The 21,160-nt window shown below is 36.2% G+C and overlaps 1 protein-coding gene across 14 annotated transcripts in view; it reads right to left on the reverse strand.

Annotated features, from left to right (window-relative positions):
• The window catches only part of SESTD1 (SEC14 and spectrin domain containing 1), a 50,328-nt gene that overhangs the window by 13,950 nt on the left and 15,218 nt on the right, over positions 1 to 21,160 (reverse strand). For all 14 annotated transcript variants that reach the window (XM_040069251.2, XM_040069244.2, XM_040069246.2 and 11 more), the window contains 8 exons: positions 21,043 to 21,151; positions 17,980 to 18,070; positions 15,900 to 16,013; positions 8,703 to 8,816; positions 7,600 to 7,697; positions 7,191 to 7,246; positions 4,469 to 4,680; positions 743 to 865 (listed from right to left, as the gene is read on the reverse strand). In XM_040069251.2, the coding sequence (XP_039925185.1) occupies positions 743 to 865; positions 4,469 to 4,680; positions 7,191 to 7,246; positions 7,600 to 7,697; positions 8,703 to 8,816; positions 15,900 to 16,013; positions 17,980 to 18,070; positions 21,043 to 21,151 (917 nt within the window). The remainder of the gene's footprint in view (positions 1 to 742; positions 866 to 4,468; positions 4,681 to 7,190; positions 7,247 to 7,599; positions 7,698 to 8,702; positions 8,817 to 15,899; positions 16,014 to 17,979; positions 18,071 to 21,042; positions 21,152 to 21,160) is intronic.

Consider the following 21,160-nt stretch of genomic DNA (forward strand, 5'->3'; position numbering starts at 1 on the left):
AAGGTTTGGGGTTTTTTCCCTCCCTTAAATTACATCTGCAAAACTATAATCCAGTGACTATTTTTGCTGCCATGACTGCAAACAGAACTTAGGAAAAGTGGACAGAATTATCAGTGTCTAAATCGAGGAAAGTCAGAAAAGGTGAACAGCACCGTGAGCAAAACTCCCTTTGGGAACACTGAATATTCATAACCTAATTATAGTTAATCATCTGATGGAAAGACAAAATTCTGCTGAAGCTTAGGAAGTACTCAAAATTAGCAGCAAAGGCATCAAGTTATTGTAGTTACAAAATAGCATCCTAGTGATTTCATTATGAAAATAAAGTGCATCTAAAGTCTTGATCAATGAAAGCCAGTTTCAGCTACTGCTAAGTGGAGCCTAATAGAGACAAGACATTAAGTTATTCACCTGAGAAGTGCAGGACTTCTCAGACATTTTGGCAGAGAGAAAAAAGCAAATTTATTCCTTCTACTCTACATGCAAATTTAAGAACTGCTGTAACATACTAAAACAAAGAAAAATCACAGGAAGAAATCTGTTATTTTCCACAATGGAAAAAAAAATAATATGCAATAATAATGACCATAGTAGTTCTGTAAATGCTCAGGTAACTTCCTCTGTAACTCACAACATCATGCACTATGCAAAATTCCTAGATACTCATAACCAAAATACATTGCTCATAATTACATGTATTTAGAATTATTTTGATACTCGAAAAGGGTATGGGAAATCTCACACTGTGTTGACTCTCAATCTCTTCATGTTTCTGTTGCAAAGCTTGCGAAGCTCTAATGGAATCTCCTATTCCCCACTGGGTTCTTAGCTGTTCTGATCCAGGTCCTTCAAGCCAATTGACTACCTGTCAGCACAATAAAGATGATAAAAACAAAGTAGCAAATCAATTATACAGAAACTGCTATAAATAGAATTTTGTAACACAAGCAGAAGTAAAAATAGACATATGTTTATGAAAAAACAAGTATTTTTCAGCTCTAAAAATCTTGTGGAATCCATTCACATCCTTCAAAGTTTTAAGCAGAAAATATTTTTCATTAACCTTAGCCTGTCAGCTCCATAAAAACAGGACAGCTGCAATAAGATTTTTCATATAGACAATTGTCATTTCGTATCTCTTGTCAACAAAAGAGCTCGAAACACAATGCTAATGGACCTCTTGTGTTCAACCCAGAATTTTTTTTGCCCAAATGATTACATCAACCTCACACCTGAGAGCTTTCTCCTTTTCTAAACTAACACTCAAGTACAGGATACACACTTGTTTCAAAATTAAACTTACACACCAACTTGCTCTATTCAAATAACAGGAATCTGTTACTGAGAGCTTGTGGCCGCATCTCATGGAATTTGTCTTTGCAGAGTCACAGCAACACAGGTTTGGACCATGGTATTGGAGTTCTTTTATTATTATGTTGAAATATTTTTTGATGCAAATATTACTCAAAGCAAAGGAGAAAGTCTCAAATTTTGGTTTCCTTGCACAAATTTGAATTATCAGGTGATATCTATGGAAAAAATTCCTGATAAATTTTTAAATATCTGGGAAACAGAGATAGCTGCAATGAAACCAAGTGCAGAAGTCACTTACTACTGGACTCCTGAAGTAAGGAAATGCAGGAATACCTCCAGATTCTGAACCTTAATAAAAAGGCATAGGAAGCCAGCTTCCTGCCTTCAATGTGAGTCTTGTTTAAACACTGATCACAGAACAGCTTCTCACAGATTCTCAGGAAACATAATACAATACACAATGTAACCCCATAACCATGAAGACAAATGAAACAGGGACTAATTGGACCATTTTCCTAGAGCTGCTAGACTGCACTGCAACAGTAAACATGAACAATCATGGCTACAGAAGGCAACTCAATTCACTCCATCTTTGAGCCATTGTGTATCTGCCTTCCCGCTGCCCTTTTTTGCCCCATGCCAAAACACTGTTTCAGAGCACATATTCATTGCTCCAAAAGCATTCTGAGTCCTCCTTGCTTTTATCGTTTCTAGGACAAATTAAGACTCTACAGTTGCAGGTTCTGTTTAAAGAGAAACTTCCTGTTGTGCTCAGCACCTCTGCACAGCTGTTATGGGTTAAATATGGAGCTGACCTAGAAGTGAAGGGAGCCAGATGTCCCTCTCTGAGGTCAGAGTGGCCGGCAGAACTTACACGTGGAAATGACAGCTCTCATGCAAGTCAGAATCAGTGGCCAAGGCTATTGCTCAGCAGTTGCCCTCTCTGGCCAAGACCCAAGACCACCTCCCCACTACAAGTTTCCAGCAACAACTGCATTGACTCTGCGACTGCTTAGGCCAGCACATGGCTGTTCTTGGGGCAGATGCTTAAATGGAGGAGGGGAGAGTTACTAGGGGACACGCAGAAAAATGTGATGTCGTTTTGAGAAAATAAACTTTAAAATCATTAATGACGAGACTACTGCAAGACCTCACATTTATTTTTTGTGAATTAAGATTAGAAAAATAGTAATTAATACCTCTGCCTAAGGAGGGACGAAACCAGAGTTTATCCTAACCTACAGAGTTAGGGTAATAAGCAGCATTTAGAAAAACTGCTTATTATAATACGTCTGACAATCATTGCAGCCTTTACATTACAAAATGAAAAGCAAAGGAGAGGGAAACAAAAACGTGGAACAGAAGCAAGAGGGGTAATTCAAAAGAGAGGGTAGGATATTGAAGGCATAAGGGAGAGAGTTGGTTTTGGATAAGAAGGCTTTAAGATAGGACTAAGAGCTAAGCACGTCACAGTAAGGAGAGGCAGCAAACAGTGAAACTGAAACAGGAACACAAAAGCAAGGCTGGAGTGGTTAGCAATACAAGAAGGTACATAAATAATGAAACAGAATGCAACTGTAAAGAAACCTGCAGAAGATCAAAACACAAAAGAAAAAACTAACAGCAACACAAGGGAAAAATACCCATTCTGAAGTGCTGCAAGTACTGTTATATGGCAGCTTCTGTTTATTTTGCCAAAATAAATTCCATAGCATATTGCCTCTATTGGCTTTACGTCATTAGTTTCTTACTTTTAGCCTTTAACTCTATTAGCCTAATTTTTTGCTGTAAACCCAAAGGAAACTAGATAATTTCCTAGATTTAGTAATTTTTTCTCAAATATTTGTATGCCATTTAGAAAGCTTTTAAATGGACTTTAAAAAACCTGATTAGTTTGGCAAAAAAGCAAAAACACATTCTTCCTGTGTACTGAAACTCAGTTCACTTGCCAGGTAATATCTGTAGTGTACAAAGAGCAAACAAGTAACTATTTCTACTACAAATATTGCAAAATGAGGCTGAGTAATGGTAAACAATTCTATTTAAATGCATTAACAATGTCAGTTTGCCAAAGTACAATAAAAATCATATCTTGTTCAACCACTACAACTTAAACACAGGAAAAAGAACCTCACCTGATTATACCCACAGCTGTGTTGATATGCTCTATATAGGATTATCTTAATCTCCCATATTTTTAATGCTTCCAGCTCAATATATCAACAAATGACATCTGCTTCTTAGATTTTTTTACAGTAATCATATTACTATAGAAATTAAAATGATCTCCTTGGTAGATTTCTATTTTCACTACTAGACATCACAAAATTGATTAGTTTTTATTTTTACCCATATCTACAATGCTGTAAAGTGCAAGTACTCGATTTGCACTCCTCACGCATTAGAAATGCCAATGTTGAAAGGTTAAAAGCAATTATCTATTCCATTTTCTGCATATTCAAACCTATACAGAACCTTAAAAATATACATATCTAACTACAAGTGACAAACACAAGAAGAATAAATTAATTCCATTTCCTTGATTTTTCTCTGCTGAGACTCTGCTGAGAAAATACTGGAAGTGCTAATTACATAGCTGTTTCCAAAGGACCAAACCAGTTCATTGTGACCTTTAACATGCAATTGATTAGGAACTTTAGATTCATTCTTGTCAGGGTATTCCTGAAATACAGACAGCTTAAGCACTTCAGCTTAGGTTAAACCACCAATCATTAGACAAATAAAGGAATAAATAACGGCTTATCTTCAGTAACAGGAACTTCAAATGACATGGGCAGGGGAAGGTTTTAAACTCTCAAGCAAAGCTGATGCTCAAAATTCTTCTCCCTTTGCCAATAGGGCAGGCATTTGCACCTCCAAAAATGCAGCCACGCACCGCCACAGTGAGCAGCAAAAGGGCAGCCCCAAGGCAAGAGAGCACATTTCTAACAACCTCCACAGATCAGAATAGCCTTCGGAAAGTCACTGTGGCAGCCACAGCGTAAAGCACTGAGTGAAACTAGCACACTTCACCAGACACCTGTGAAGTGACGGGAGGCATTAAGGTCTCCCCCCTGATTTTTGCGGAAATCGCAGGCTGAGACTTGAGCTCAAAACTCCACCTCTCCGCATTCAAGAACGGCTCCAAGCTTACCTGCATTACCTTCTGCTGAATCTCCTCGAGCTGTGTGCGTTTGCTTCGCTGCCTACAAACCTCCTGGTAGCGGGTGTACTGCTCTCGCAGGGAGTCTAACAGCTTCATGACCTGCGGCTGAGCCAGCAGCTCGTCATCCATGGGAGACCAGGAGACCCCTCCGTCGGAGCCATTGAACCGACGCTGCTGTAACTCAGAGAGTAACTCGTGGCCTTTAAGAATACACAGAATGGTGTGGTTAATCTAGATTCGAAGAATAAACCCACAGAAATCAGTAGTAAGATTGCCTGCTTTTAAACCATTAACAGTGCGTTTTCTGCAGCTAATGATCTTTCATACATTGGGCACATTTAATGATGCAATTTCATGCAGAGCTTTGGTCACAGTTTGTGGGGCTGGATCAGTCATAAAACAGAAGAAATGTGTATTTCACATATATAAAAGATACTGGGACTAACATTCAAACTGACAATAGCATTGATTAATGCAAGGAAAATCGAAAAGCACAACCCTGAGTCTGAAACAACTCTGAAGTATTCTGATTTACTTCAAAATGGTGAGTAGCATCCAAAGTATTTCTCTCAAACACTTCACATTTTTATATTGAATAGTTCTTTGGAAGCACTAAAAGTCTGTCTGTATAATTTCTCTGTAGTCTTTCAGGATTTTTATAGCAAGTACAACTCTTCCACTGAGAGTGTGAAGCTGAGTAATAACTATTATTTCAGTATTCTCAGTTCTCATCTGTCTTGCCCTTTTCTTTGTGCTTTAAGCATCATATCAGGGTACAGACTCTAGAGTGCAGTGACTTTCATATACACAAAAACAGCACGTTTTGACTATTTAATCTTTTGCTTAAACTGTTTGAAGAATGTTATTGTTGTGTTAAAGTTCTCATTATGAAAACACCACACTACATGTAAACCCAGATCATTGATTTGTTTCTCAAAAGCTTAGTGAAACAGTTAAAATAAAACAGTGTTTGGTCACTAAAGAGATGTTGGTGTCAAAGTGAAAACATGTCTGTTGGAGTTCACTAGTTCTGCAGGTCTTAAAATGGTAACATGACAGTTCACTAAAAGAAAAAACCTACTGCTTGAATAATAGTACTACCTCAAGGAAAATGCAGAAACAAAAGACTAGGTTCAACTGCTAATATTGAGACATTCCAATTGCCAAGGGCTTTGAAAATTACAGCAAACAACTTTAACTTACTCAGCATGTATTACTCTAAAATGAAAATGTCTTAAGAATTCAAATGCATTTTGCTGTACTATAGCACAAACATCTTGGATTTCATCTTTTATAACACTCCACAGATAGGCACAGATAGCTGCAGAGCAGACAGACTTAGATTTTTACAATTTTGTCCTACTGGGGTAATTTTGAAATTTTACTGTATTGTTTCAGCAGCACAGGATCACCATTTTTCCAGTTAGAAAGACCTTTTCGAACAAAGTTGTTATCAAATTCTATTAACAAGATATATGGATTTAGAGCTTGTGAAAAAACCAGTACCTGTAGTTATGGAAGACAGAGAAACCTTTTATCTAAACCTGCTGTTCACATCTATCCTTAAGAGATAAAAATTTAATAGGGGAGAGTTTAATTTTTCTTTTTCTCAGCCTTTCAATACAGTGACTCTAACAGGGAAAGGTTGCCCCTTAAAACTCCCATGATTTCATCACAAAATATGCTGCATTGGAAAGGAGATATAAGGATCATCCAGTCCCATGGAAGTCATGAAACTTTATAGCACCAAAAAAAAAAAAAATTCATTACTAGAATTAAAAAACCAGAACGCATATAAACTAATGGGCTAAGGAGCCATCTGCTTACAGAAATCTCAAGTGCTGTTTTGTTCAAAAATCTTACTATTAGACAAGGATACACAAATAGGCTAAAATCTAGTGATACTATCTACAGGCACTTCATGTTTTAAAAACTTCAAAGACCAGAGTAAGAAATTATTGGTTTACATTTTAACTCAAACCAGTATTATCCCACATCTAGATGAGCTAAAGTTTTATACACAGGGCACATAAACTGTGTGACAAGTATTACATGTGATCCACACATTAGTTTATAGGAGGCTATAAGGTAAAAATTCTAAGCACTCAGAAACTGATGACCACTTAACTCTATGCATTACTTCTTACTCCACAAAGACACTAATTAAAAAAAAAATCCAGTCCAAATTAATAGACTATTATACTTTATTGTCAATAGGAAATTCACCCTAAACCAAACATGTCAAAGAATCCCAAATCATTTAATGCTGAATGGAGAGTCTAAGAAGCAAAGTATGCTTCACTTTTCTGACAGATGATCAGAACTAGACTGATGCAAATTGCCAGAATTGTACAGGAAAATGCTTTCTGTATTGTAACCATTTGCTGGCTACTGAGATGAATTCATTCTATAAGGCAAACATATTCACATCAGCTAAAAACAAAGCATTCCCAAAATTAAATATAATAGTTATGGTAATATTGTAAAGATGTTAGTGGGATTAGAAAAATATGTATTTAAAAAGACATGTCTGGAATTCTTCCATTTCTTAGCATCACTTTTTTTAACCCAAAGATTACAGTAGTCAGTAAGATTGTTACATTGTGAAGATGTCTAAGATGACAACTGTGCCCTCTGTGCTTTCCCTTGGGGCCTAAAATGAATTATGCCACTTTACTGATCAACAGTCTGATTTTCTGACTTACTATACCTGTCTGCAATACCGTCTCAGGATCAACTGATGGGAGGAAGTTCAAATCTATTGATCTTTGAAAAAAAATAACAAACACATTATTAAAATTTGAATTACAGTAGCACTAAAAACTTCAACTAAGGCTAGAACCTAATGGTCTTACAAGACTAAGTTTTTTTTCTCACTTAGTAAAGTCCTCACTTTTTCAACTCATTGAATCAAACCATAAGTGGAAGTGCATATGATCAGTTGACTGAACATCCATCTACACACACACACACACATTTAGTAGTTTATATTATAAAGGTTTAGAATTTCTTTACACATTTCAGGGTATTTAAGGTGTATTATTTTTTAAGTATCTTTCTGGAATTCAAATGAAATTTTATAATCCAAAAGCACTGACTTCAAAAAATGAATCACGCACCTCTCTCTCTCTTGTTGGTTTCCTTTATCACTTCCATTGTTAATTAGAGCAAGCTCATCCAATAAAGATGTTGATTCTTTTGTGAACTTTTCAAATACCTTAATAAGAAGAAGGGTTTAATTGAAGAAAGAAAAATTTTAGGTAGCTGTATTGAAGGCATCAGTGCAAATTTATCCAGTAGTTCCATCAGTATACTTTAGCCTCTACAGTGTAATTATTTCCCAGCATTCAGATGGCAAGGAGGAAACAATGGAAAACAAAGTTTTGTTCAGGGAACACTTAAGAGCCCTAAGATTCCTTAGGGAGACAGTAAATATTCCACTGACTATAACTGAGATACCGGCAAAACTTCTAAGATCTCATGGACGTATTTATTCTATATCTTCATTTAAGCTGATAATAATGCTAGAGAATCAAGGATGTTATATAACTACCAGAGAGCTTACTTGGAAGGATTAAAATAATTTTTTAAAGATTCCAGCTTTTAATCATTATTAAAATGAACTAGATTGTAATGAATTACTAAAATAAAATAAAAATGTATTATATTATATAGAAAGAATATACAGACTAAAATATCCTCATCAGTTTCGCAGAACTCAGGGTCTTCTGATCTCAGGTAACACTTGTACAGTCAAGACACTGTAGTGTTCAGAAAACTCCTCTGTACCTGACTTCTGAGGATTGGTTTTGCTTTTTAAGAGAACTGAGCACGATTGGGTGCCTTATGTGACATGCACAGTAACTCTCAGGTCTTTTTTGTTATTATTAAATTATTAATCAATAGCTTGCCAATGAACTTTTCTTAATTTATCTAGGACTACTTAAAATTTCAGGGGAAAGCAGGTGCAGTTGCAACACACTTGGGGATCCTAGGTGGAGACACACATCTTAAGAACAGATTACACAGGAAATGAACATGCTGTGTCAATGAAGACTACATATTGTTTTAAAAATTCTACGTAAATAACTGAAAAGCAAGTATCAACGAAGAAAAGATTAAGAACATTGTGGAGAGCTATGCACACGAACAGTTGCTTAAACTCAGGCCTCAAGAAAGAGACTTAAAAAAACCCCCAGACCCCAAAACACAGATAACTAACCAGCCTCTTATTCAACCAATCCATGTGATCATAGGCGAGAGTTCCTCCAAAATCTTCTGTTAGTTGGCATGGCTCTATATACCGTGTCAGCTTGTTAGCAGATACTAAAATAACCTGCAACAATAAAATATGTCACTTGTAGGTAATGCTCATACTTTCCTGAAGTATCTGAGAAGTGTGCCTAAAGATACTGAGCAGATCTTTCTGTGATTCAGATTTTACTGCTAAATGTTTAAATGAAATATGGCTGCTTGCAATTAATGTGGGTCTGAACCAGACAGGTAATTCTGACATGCAGTGCATACCTCATGCATAATCCTGTAAGAGCACCATCTCTACCACCTTGTCTATTTACAGTGGGAAAAACAAATGTGTTCCCTGGATATCTCTTTTCCTGCTGGGAACTGATGCTTTGTGAACTAAGTCCTATATTACATGATCTATGTGAATATAGTAGCAGGCTTTCGTACTGCAAAGCACTCAGTATTTTTAACACTCTCTGGCAATACCTTCAGTCCCAGAGGTGAGTTTGTGCCACAAAAGTTAAGCGTCTGCATTTACTGGGCATTTATACTCAGGAAAACTTGGATCAACCATACTCTTTCCATGACTAGTCAAAAATTCAAACCTTAGTATGCTTAAAAGCCAGTCATTCACACAGGAGACAATTCTAGTTCATCAGCTACATCAGGGCATACAGGAAAACACAGGTCCACTGCTAGGTGGAAAACTAAATTCTTGCTTTTATTTCTGCATTTTAAAGCCTCCTGAATGAGCCTTATTCATATAAGCCTAAAACAAAAGTTGGCATCACAGCTTGCTTTGGTGAATGATATGCTAAGCCTGGAATAACTCCTGTGGGAAAAAAAAAAACAAGAACAACCTCTCTATGGAAGCAAGCATATTGGCAATATATAGCCAGAAACAAAAGAAAAAAAGAAAAGAAAATTTCCATAACTCATTCACATATTCTTGTAGGGCACAAGATGGAAAGAGCTAACTAGAGAGAGGCTTCTATTCCAGCTCCATTTCCCTGCAGATACTGAAACTAAAGGATTCAGAGTAGCTCCAAACAAATGGTCTATTATTGCAGAGGAAAACCTTTCAGCAACATCCAAATACACACTATTGTCCTGCACTCTTAATGCTACATGGCTGCTGTAAATGGAATTGGCTAGCACCAGCCCAAACCCCAGAGGATTCTGTGTTCTAGGAAGAAAAAAAAAAAAAAGCGCCTTTGTCCCTTTTCTTTTGCCACACTTTATAGTTTAGGTAATTTTTAACATTCATCTCTATGAGTTCATTACAGAAGAAGAAAACTAATTTTGGTATGGGATGGGAACTAAAGCAAACAGGGCAGCTAGTTCTCATTCAGACATACCAGTTCTGAAAAGACCCAAATAGCCTGACAAAATAGATGGACTACATTGAGACCACTTATTTTTTTTTTAACTGAGATCCTTCAGGAAGGAGAGTGGCAAGGGACAGCCCTCACAAACTTCTGCTAAGGAGATGTTTATTTTTAAATAAATAAATTCTGAAAGAGCAAAGCCCGCACCAAAAATATTTTAGCCATGTGAAAAAATAATCTTCTGACAAAAAATAAACACCCACAAAAGAGATTTGGTCAAAACTGAAATTTTCTACATCTTATTAGAAAACCTTTGAAAAATAAGAACTTCCACCTCATTAATAAACCTTGTAACTTAAAGCATTACTCCAAACCCATTAATTCTCTAGATTTCTTATTTACAAAACACTCCTTTCTTAAACTGTTTGACTGTTCATTGGGCTAGCTGCTAAAATCCCGTCTGAACTTTTCACAGTATAAACAAATATTTGAATTTTTCACTATGTTGTGGCAGAAATGAAAATTCCTGAACAGAATTTAACTCTTGCTCTAAAACTGAACTAGTGGCAGTGCTAACCTAATAAATGTTCTTTATGCTTTAAATTAGTAAATTAGCTTTGATATTTTCCAGGTGTCAAAAGCGCAATTTGCCTCTCTGAAGCTTCGGAAATAATGCTTCAATCAGCTGTTACAGATTAATAGTCCATAAGTACACAGACCAAGAGCCAAAGAAGAAAAAAATGTTGAAAAATGCGATGTGCACAATGAGAAGACATCTTTTACAGATATTAATTCTACTCCAAGCTCAGCAAACTTCTGCTGTCAGGTTCCCAAAATGTTTCACAATCCAAAGTAATTATCTTTGACCTTTTGTGAAAATAGAAGTCAAAGTACCATATCTTAGAAAAAGTTGTCCTTTATGAATTAGTGTTTCACCCTCACCTTTGAATTTCACCCTTCAATGTATTACCACAGGTAAAGAGAAGGCAATTTGCAGCTGTAAAACCAGAAATAACCCTGTCTGCTTGCAAATGAAATGATTTTTTGTTTTTCTTTTTTTTTCCCCAAGTCAAACCATGTTAATTCCAGAAAAGGAGAGAAAATAAAAGCAGCTCTCATAATCCAAAGTAAAAGCCTTTGGACAGCAGATTATAGCTGGATGTTAAAATGAAGAGCCTAAATTTCCCAAGGGAGAAGCAAATAGATCTGGACAGATGGTAAAACAGGGAAAAAAAAAAGTATAAATTATTGAATCCTTTAATCTTTGCTTCCCTTCCCACTTGATCCACCCACTTCTGCCAACAGGGACAGCTAATAAGCTGACAGTGGTAGGAGGGTTCAAACGTGTCCTGTTTGCTGCTGACCAGAGTCATGGAACCATCATCTGCATGCAATTCTTTTCCAAACCTGGAAGAGCGGCAGCAGCTCTCATCCTTGCGCTACTCTAGTCAGTAAACTTGCTGTGTACAATGCTGATCTGCTAAACCCTTGTGCAAGCCTTTAAAGAAATAACTCAGAACAGTGCTTTGGGAAAAGTAGAAGTGCTGTGTTTTTTAAAAAAATCGAAACAACCTTTTTAAAAGCTGTCAAGCAAAAGAAGAAAGACAAAGCTAGGAAAAAAAAAAAAAAAGTAGACCGCAAGGTCATGTGCCTTAAGTGCAAAATTCTATTTCTCAGGAGTAAAAATACATGATTTTGACCCATGCAACACGTATCTGTTGTAATAAAAAAGCTTTAAAGACTGCAGTAAGCTGACCTTACTATGTCATTTGCGATTTTCTGCAATTTTCATTGATCATCTACAAGAAGATAGAGGCGGAAGTCAAGATGAGAGAGGAATTCTAGATATTCAACAGGACATGTGAAAGTGCCCCCAAAATGCTAAATAATCCATCTGAACTTATTTCTCTCTAAAGGGAAGAAATGAAAAAGCTCTTTAATACAAATGTCACAGAGTCAACCCAGGAGCTACTTGAGAGCCAGCTACTGTAAAATTTCAGCAGCAAGGAGCTCTTTTCTGAAGTGTGTAATATCAAAGCAGCCACACTACTGAATCTGAAAAGGAGTAGATACTTTCCAACAGAGAGCAATACACATGCCCCTTGAGAATACAAAATTGAAACAAGTGCAATCTAAATATGATCTTCATTGCCACAGAACTGTAAAGCAAAGGTTACCTCTTCCAGAGGAGAATAATCCTATTTTTTGATGCAAAATACTACTTCGATCAATTTTTTGAAATACTATTTGATTAAACACTGAGTAGCATAGAGTACTATTTGTATAAAATGGAACACTAATCTAAACAAAGATCATTTTCTTTAACATTACACCAAGAAACACAAGTTAAATATTTATATGGCCAGTGCTATAAAAATCTGTCATATCAGAAACTCAAGAGCAGTTGGCAGAACCTAGATAAACACAAGATGAACTCCACTCCCAGGAACTGCCTCCTTCACTTGTGGTTTTACCCACTTGCTCACCTTACCCTCCAGGGCTCACAATAATTAACACACTGTCATTTTTACATGCCAGAGAAGAGAAAAGAGGCAAAGATTCTTCTATTTTTCAAAACACTTTTTGGGACAGAATTCAGGACGTGACACAAATGCAAGCTTACATGCCCCAGGTCCTCATAGACAATTCCCTGATTTGCCCAAGAACCCATTGACTCCCATATTAAAATAGCAACAGAAATGCATACGGATGAAGAGAGATGCAGTTAAATAAACAATTTTGACTGGAACTCCTTTATGCCTATTTAGGAAAGTCCATGGAAGCTACAAATTCTGGTGCCACTGAACTGAAATGGACAAAAATTAAGTCCTTCCTACAAAGTGTTATTCATTTTTTATTCTTTGGAGCAATACTCTGCTCATTAGCATCATTCTTAAAAGGTAAATTAGAGACTCGAGATCTTCCAGAGCAGACGCTGTAGATAAATTATCTCAAGAAATTTCTGACACTCTTTACTATAGAGTTAGAGCTATCAGCTGCTACAGTAGAACTGTGAAGTATTTAGAACTACTCAGACTTTGCACTTCAGGATTATAAACATCCTTATGCAATATAGTCTAATTTTTTCAACTAATTCATGGTAGTTTACCACCCAATTTGTCCTCTTATTCCTTTTTTTTTTTTAATGCACTTGATTTCTTCTCTCCAAATCCCAAGTGAACGTTGAAAATTTCGCTCCCTGACTTCCCCAAGGATAAGACAGCAAGCATATCTTCTTTCCTGCTCCTGAAAAACTGATTTTCAAAGAACTAATCTAATATCTAAATCAGTCTCAGAGCTTATTTTTCCTCCAAGTTCCTTAAATGAATGGCATGTGCGAAATAACCCCACCAACATATAGGCAATTTTAAATTGTGCACGAATTTGTACATTTCTTCCATTTCTATGGTAAATTTTTTCTTCCAGTTATGCTCATTCCCATAACAAAAGCTCATGCTGAAATACAACACACTGCATCTACTAAAAGAGTGAATTGTTTCACACCACTGTGTAGAGTATATTAATAAAAAGGCAAAAGCACCACCTCCCAACTCTAAAACACAGCAGTTTTTATACTCAAATCCTGTTCTTCAATCTTTTAAAACATTAACAGTATCAAGTGCTACAGTGTCATATATGCAACATTTCAGCTGAGAGACAGCTTTATAACAATTAGGACAACTCTGCTCTTATGAAGCATGGCACATGACCAGATAAAACTGCTTCAATTAACGCATGAACTGGTTGCTAATAAGGGAGGAATGAAGTTACAGAAGAAAGTTCTGCTGGAGGACAAATGGGAATTGTCCTGAGGCAGGTCCAAAACCAACACTAATTCCAACCAGAAATAAAGATATGAACTTTTACTCAGCTGGATCAGCCCACCTCTTTGTACTTATCCACCCAGTACTGTTTGATCTCAGTTCCCACATTTACTTTCAGTGCTTTGCAACTCATCAGCACCACATCTCACTCTGAAGCAGAGATCTCTGCCTTTGAACAGAAAGGAAGACACTGCGATTAATGCCTTCATATGGTAATATTAAGCAAGGTATTAAGAACAGATCAGGTAGGAGGAAATCAGAGGTAGATGTGAGGCTCCATTAGAAATCACAGTTACACAGCATTTGCTTCAATTAAAATGAGATTACATCCAAGTGAATAAAAAGATTTCATATTTTAATTTAAATTTTTTGTTCATAATTATTTCCCTGGTGCAAAACCAATCCTGATTTTTGCTAATAGTCACACAAATCTAACCTGTGATCCAAAACATGAGTTGGGTGTTTGTTTTTACTGCCAGTAATGCCAAATTATGCAGCTGTAGATCTGTGCATGAGTTGGAGCCTTCCATAGCCTTATGAGTGCTCTGCACTCATTTGGCATAGAGGAAATACATACTCCTGTCTCTGACACAAATATTTGGAGCCCAGAGAAGGTGGGTCATTTTTACTGAAACAGTTTTCCTGACTGCAACCAAGTAACAGAAACCAAAAGGTTTAATTACACAAATCCCGCAGTCTAGCCAAAAATGCCAACATGATTACTAGCACAGAATATACTTTGTAAAATTACTAGGATTACTAAATCAAAGGATTATCATTTAATGACAGTTAGTCAAACCTTAAAGTGAAACAAAAATTCCTTTTATTAGTCATGTAAAATTATCCCTGCTTTGTAGATATATTTTCTGTAGGCTTTCTGTTTATTTGTCTAAAAATGCATTCTAGCTGAGTCATGTTAAAGAAAAACCCAGGAAGAGTCTTCCAGAAGGACTAACTACCAAACTAGCAACACCATCATATACACACTAACAACAGCTCTATCACATACTTTTATATCACACTTCAAAGACTTCCTGAACTGACCCAAGAACTTTATTTACAGGAGTGTAGCTGGGAAAAGAGAGCCTAAATCACACAGCAGAGACTTCTAAAGAGGGGCTCTGCCCTTATTACTGCTGCTCTCTGGATTCTGACATTTACCTTATGCTGTGAAAGATCTGTGTGAAGCTGAATACTGCAAACTTAAGTCACTTTCTAACCACTGACTCTTAAATAATATTTTTGAGTACAGATGGTTAGTTCAGAGGCTTTTTAAATTCTTATCTTGGATGTGGCTCCAAACAATAAATGCTAGTTTAGAAAAGTAGGCATCACCACGCTCATGTTTTTAATTAAAGACACCGTGACTGGGCTGCATGCTACATGCCTGTTACAGTTCAAACAAGATTAACTTAAAAAACGAGTGGAAAGTTTGATGACACAAATATTTTCTAAAAAAACAGGGAAAATTGACCATTAACCTCCCAGAGAGATAACAAGGGAACTGCTAACATTAACGTGTAGTCTCTTGTACACGCTCTGCCCCACAACTCAGTGCCAGCTTGTATTTGGCAAGGTATCTATAACCTGTTCCTGATGTCAAAGAACTCACAAAATGAGAGAAGATGCATGCGATACCAACAAGATATTTGTCAGACTGGTCACAGCTGATAGAGTGACACCATACACACCATGTACCTCGACAGCCTATAAGAGAAGTCATGAAAAAATTCACACTAAATTCTGTGCAACAGTTTCTGACTTAAAACCCACAATACGTATCAAATTGTTTTATTTTCTTGCTAAGCAAAGAATTAAAAGCCACACATTTCTAAGTATAACAATATCAAATGAAGAAAGTCTCATTAAAAATGGAAAAATTTAAAAGCCACAGTGATTTGTTAAGGTTATCCACAAAGCATCTGGAATATAGCTATTTTAAAGACACTGTAGTTGTCATCCAATTATACCAGTATTTCAGAAACAATATTTTTGATTTAAGCAGACAAAAGGTCAACATACCTCAAAGCCAAGTCTATCTTTCTCTTTCCAAAAGCAGAAATGTGTAACCTTCTTATCCCAAAATTCATCTGGCTTTACTACACAAACAAGTGACACCTCAGCTGGAACAACATTCTGTAACACAAATGAAAAAATAAGTAAAAGCTTCAAGATTACACCTCAATTTACCACAGAACTGAATTCCACTTAGATTTTATCATCAATACAACAACTTAAAAATTGCGGTCAGAAATTGAAGTCTGCTTCATCTACATCACGTATTTGTCCCATCCTGCTTTCTAACTGTGCACAAGATTCCATAGCAAACTGTGTCAAAACTGAAAAGAAAATATGACCTCTTTACTCCCAGTCCTAAGGATAAACAATTAGTCTATCCTGTGTTAGTAAAGAAAAATTAACTATTGGCTAGACATAATTTAATTTATGGTACTTCATTAAAAAGAAGAAATGTTAAAAACAAAGCTTTCCACCAATGTTATCTTCTGTGTCGAAGGAAACAGTAACCACAAAGTTAGGAAAAAATAATATATTTGTAATCTGATCACATGTCAAAACTATATCCTACACTTTTTTAGTACACATTACTTAGACTAAAATGAAGAGGTTGAATATTGACATTTCAACATATCAGTTCATTAAAATACTACCAGGAAAACATTTCTCAGACTAAATCAGTAATTTCATTTACTAAGTTGATTTTATGATATCACACTGAATGTAGATTAAGGAACAAAGACTCTTGATTACTCTAAACTTATCAGCTACAGCAACAAGTAAAAGTTAACCAGACTACTGATATAAAGGTGACACAACCTATGGGATTTTTCTTTAAATGCCTAATTTCAGTCATAAAAATTTAATTCAAAAGAAGAAATCAGCAACAAGAACCACCAATTTATTCTTGCACCATTTTTATGAATATGCAAAAACTATTTACAAGTAGACAATATCTTGACTACAGAAGTGTTTTTGAGAACTACATATGATGAAGCAGACAGAAACCTCATGTGATCTACACAAGTGATCAATTCACATAGGATAATCTTCTTTATTGTTTCCTTCTCAAACTCAGATGTGCAACCCACGTTTCTGCAAGCTTTGCAGAGGCAGGATGAGTGCTGCCAGGAAGCCAGGGAAATAAGAGTGTGGGCAGAGAGCTGACCTTCCCCACTGAACCTCACAACCACACAGCGACTGAAACAAAACCCAGTCAAGATCATAATCTGAACACAAGGGATTCAAATACTGTAATTCTACTGACAGGAAAACCATCTTAGTCAAGAATAGGTGAAAGACACCTTGACACAGACTTCAAAACCCAGATGCAACAATGACCCAAGCAGGATGAAGAAAAAGAAAGAAATTATTCATATTTGACACACTTTCTGCGGCCTCACCTAAGTCTGAGAAAAAAACTGCTCTGATAAAGAGGAACCATCTGTGCAGTAAGAAAGGCAGTAGTCCAAGCATTCTATGTGTTACAAATGCTGTATCTTGCATTTTCTTTGACCACTGAGACCAGAAAATAATCTATACTGCTCAGCAGAAATAAGACTCTATTTGTAACCCTACAGTTCAGAAGAGTTTAAGTAATATTTTTTTAGAATTCTTTTACTGGAAATTGCCGTTTTCTTCTTCTCCTACTTTTTGAAGTATGCAGAACACAACTTGTGATTGGAACTATGATCCACGACTAAGTCAACTATACCCTGTTGCAAAGGAAACCAGGTAGTAGAGCATATATTGCATCAAAACCTGCTCAGCTGCAATATCTGTAAACTGCAGGCCTGCACACCTTCCTACTGCTCATAGTTGGTGATGCCAGGAGCTTATTTCTGTACTTTTTTAACTAAAACTCCATTTTAGACAAAGGTCTACAACTGTATGTTTTCAACATATAAAGAATTTGTCTCTCACTTGAATGAGCTGTAGCATCTGCTTTTCAGAATTTCTTCCTGCTGCACAGAACTCATCACAGAACCATATTTTAAGGAAATTACTGTCTCTACAATAACACAACCATTGGGTTCACATCCATAAAACTGATCAGTCAACTATGAATGTATAAAAATTTATTTACCTGGAGCATTAACACAACTGTCTTTACCACGTTCCACTGAGATTTTCTGCCATCCACTATCACAGTGAATCCTCGAGCTTTACACTTCTCACTAAGAGAAAAAAAAAAAACACTTAGAAAAACATAAAATTCACTCTAACAAGTGTTATATCATGAAACTTTGGATTTCAAGCCTCCTGTTAAATGCAACTACACAGCTTTTTTCCTTATAGAAACACTGTCTTATAAACCTTTAAGTTTATGCATTTATGAAATAACTTCCAAATTTAATGCTCCTGCATATTATTAGATATTACAAATTACAATTTTTCAGTAGCACTGAAGTATATTTCATAATGCCAGTATTTCTTTAAACTGTAGAAACTGTGAAAAGGTCTCATAACTGTTAACTTGACAAAATCCTCATAAAAGAGATTAATTTAAAGTGTCATAAGGAAGACAAAGGAATGTCAGTTTTCACAAGGAGCATCCAGAAGATGACTTGCAAGTGAATCCATGATTTAACATTAGTTACCACACTAGATATCATGTCCCAGGTTGAAATTCCGGTGTTGGCAAACTTATAAGCAAATAAAATCCATGACGTTTATGTGAGGTAGGAAAGCATTATGTAATCTTTCCAAATCTGCAATTACAAAACAAAGCTACTTCTGTGATCTCCTTAGCTTACAAAAAACAAGGCATGCAACAGTAAGCATTATGTTTCACAACAAGAAATTAACTGTTATTTATTTCATGTTTAAGCTGAGCTTCATCAGGTTTGGGTGGAAGACACATTCATCACGGAGTTGAAAAGAAAAAAAAAAGAGGGGGAGAAAAAAGGTACTTTACTAGCCTATTTAGGAAAAAATAATTAAACTTAGCTGTTGAAACAGTCCATGAATGCTTTTTGGTTTTAAGGAACCTCTAAGATCACACACATGATTTTTCTGGAAGTGGTCTGAACATTCAAGCCTCATGAGTACAATTTCCAATCAAAACCAAGTCAAAAGGCACAATACATTGCTTTTAAGAATGAGGTGAAGAGTGTTATTACTACAGCATCTTGAGACATTACTTCCTTAGGCTCACTGGAATTGAACAGTATCAGCATCTGCTCTTCTATTACTAACCCTATTAAAACCTCCCAAACCCAACAAAATACACAACCAAACACATTCAGAAGTGTTCTATCACTTATAAAAAGTTTAGCCAACGCAAATGATTGTATTTAAGTTAAAATAAAAAGTAAAACAGCTTAGTGATTCGAGCCACAATAGAGAGAATACAACAAAGGAAGCAAACTTTAGTATGAACAGGCAACATCATAACATTGCCACTTTTATTCTTCTTCAGTTCTAAACAGACCTCTTCAGAACCTGAGAATTTTAAATACCATCAAAGAAGGCGTAACAGTAGACTTCAACACTAGGAATAAGTTGTCTGAAATTTTAGAATGGCTTTACACACATTCCAAAAAAATTCTATCCAAGACACTTTAAGCAGTTACGCCTCTCAAATTTTGGACACAACCGACAATCCACACTGGACTGCAGATCTCAAGCCAGGTGTAGTTACATCACATACCATGCACAACTGAATTAAAGTCAAACATATTACATTCCCTTACACATAGAACTTGGGGAAAAAAAGTACTATTAATGTTGCTTGGACAGCTATTGGGTTTGGAAAGAAATCCCTCCCCTCAGCCCTATTTTTCCCAAACACTGTTCAGCAAGTCTTTCCAGAACAGAAAAGAGAAGTGCTTAGGCCAAAGTCTACATTTCCCACTGAAAAACATGCGAACCAAAACGACAATGATTTTTCCACACTGCCACCACAGAAGAGAGGTCATTTTTTCCACAACTGACACAGAGCATTAAATGTGGGAACACTGACTCCACTTTCAAACAGATTTCCCAGTTTCCACTGAGTACAAAGAGCACTTTGGTTCAGCTTTTAGACAGTTATTGTTACACTAATATATGTAAAGACACACATCAGGATGAGACTGTGGAATAATTAATGCTTACTAGAACAAGAATGCCTGCATCTGCTCCATACATTTGGCCAAGTCTTTAAGTCAATGACATGACTTGTGTGGATGACCATTTGGTGTTTCATCACTTTACAAAAGACAACAAGCTGTTTGAAATATACAACTAAAAAGTTGTGCAGTATACTCATACACCTACTAATGTGTTACTTTTAAGGAATTTGAATTTATTCATCACTTCTCTCTCACCCATCAGGATTTTTAAAAATTCTTATCTACCAAAAAAATCCCAACATTTAACTGTGTTTTATAAACATTTATAGACTGCAAAGTACACTGGATACTTTTAGTTATGCCATTGTTGCTCTGTTTCCAGAAGATAAATTTGAAAAGATACAATAGCAAACATTTTTCTGAGAGGCTCCTTTTCTTTATAAAGCAGTGGCACACAAGAGGAAAAAAAAATTATAAAGGTTAATCCCTGGATCTTAAGAAAACAGATATGCAGGTAACTAAGCCAGGACCAAAAACTGTCGCTATAAGCTGGCAGTGGCCAGAATGCACAGAACTTGAACAACAATGATTTTACAGCAAGCCACAGATGACAGGATACTCAAGTGGCCAGGCAGCACATTCAAGCAGTACCACGAGCTGCTCACTGACTTCAATAAGACTGTGTATTTTCAAACTTAGTGCACTTTTAAACTGAAGCCCTACAAGCTACAGAGCTTAGGAACGTAGCATAGGAAGGGCAAAGCTGCCCTTGCAAGCTTAGGAGTTTGATTGGAACGGCTCATTAATTTACTTAGCAATTTAAGTGCATTGTCATTAAAAAGAAATTATGAAAAGAAGCTATCCCAAGGAAGGAGAACATAAGGACATAAAAGGACACAGACAAGCCTTAGTACATATCCCTTAGCTTATTGGAATGCGTGTTTTAAACTCAGACAATATCAAGTTCTAAACAAACATTTACATAAAATTAATTTGGTAAAGAAGGGCAAATGAAATTAAAAGCAACAGAAAGATCTCTTCTACAACTGGAAAAAAAACCAAACCAGCTCTGAACAGAATGCCTTCCAAATCACCTTGGTATACTTAGAAGATAGTCTAGTGTGACACTCAGCTCATCCATACTCGTCTGTTCAAGGCATAATGGAATCGTCAGAATGAGGCCACTTCTTCTGTCCTTCCCTCCTGTTTCAG

Source organism: Hirundo rustica, chromosome 7, assembly GCF_015227805.2.
Source record: "Hirundo rustica isolate bHirRus1 chromosome 7, bHirRus1.pri.v3, whole genome shotgun sequence".
Lineage (NCBI taxonomy): Eukaryota > Metazoa > Chordata > Aves > Passeriformes > Hirundinidae > Hirundo > Hirundo rustica.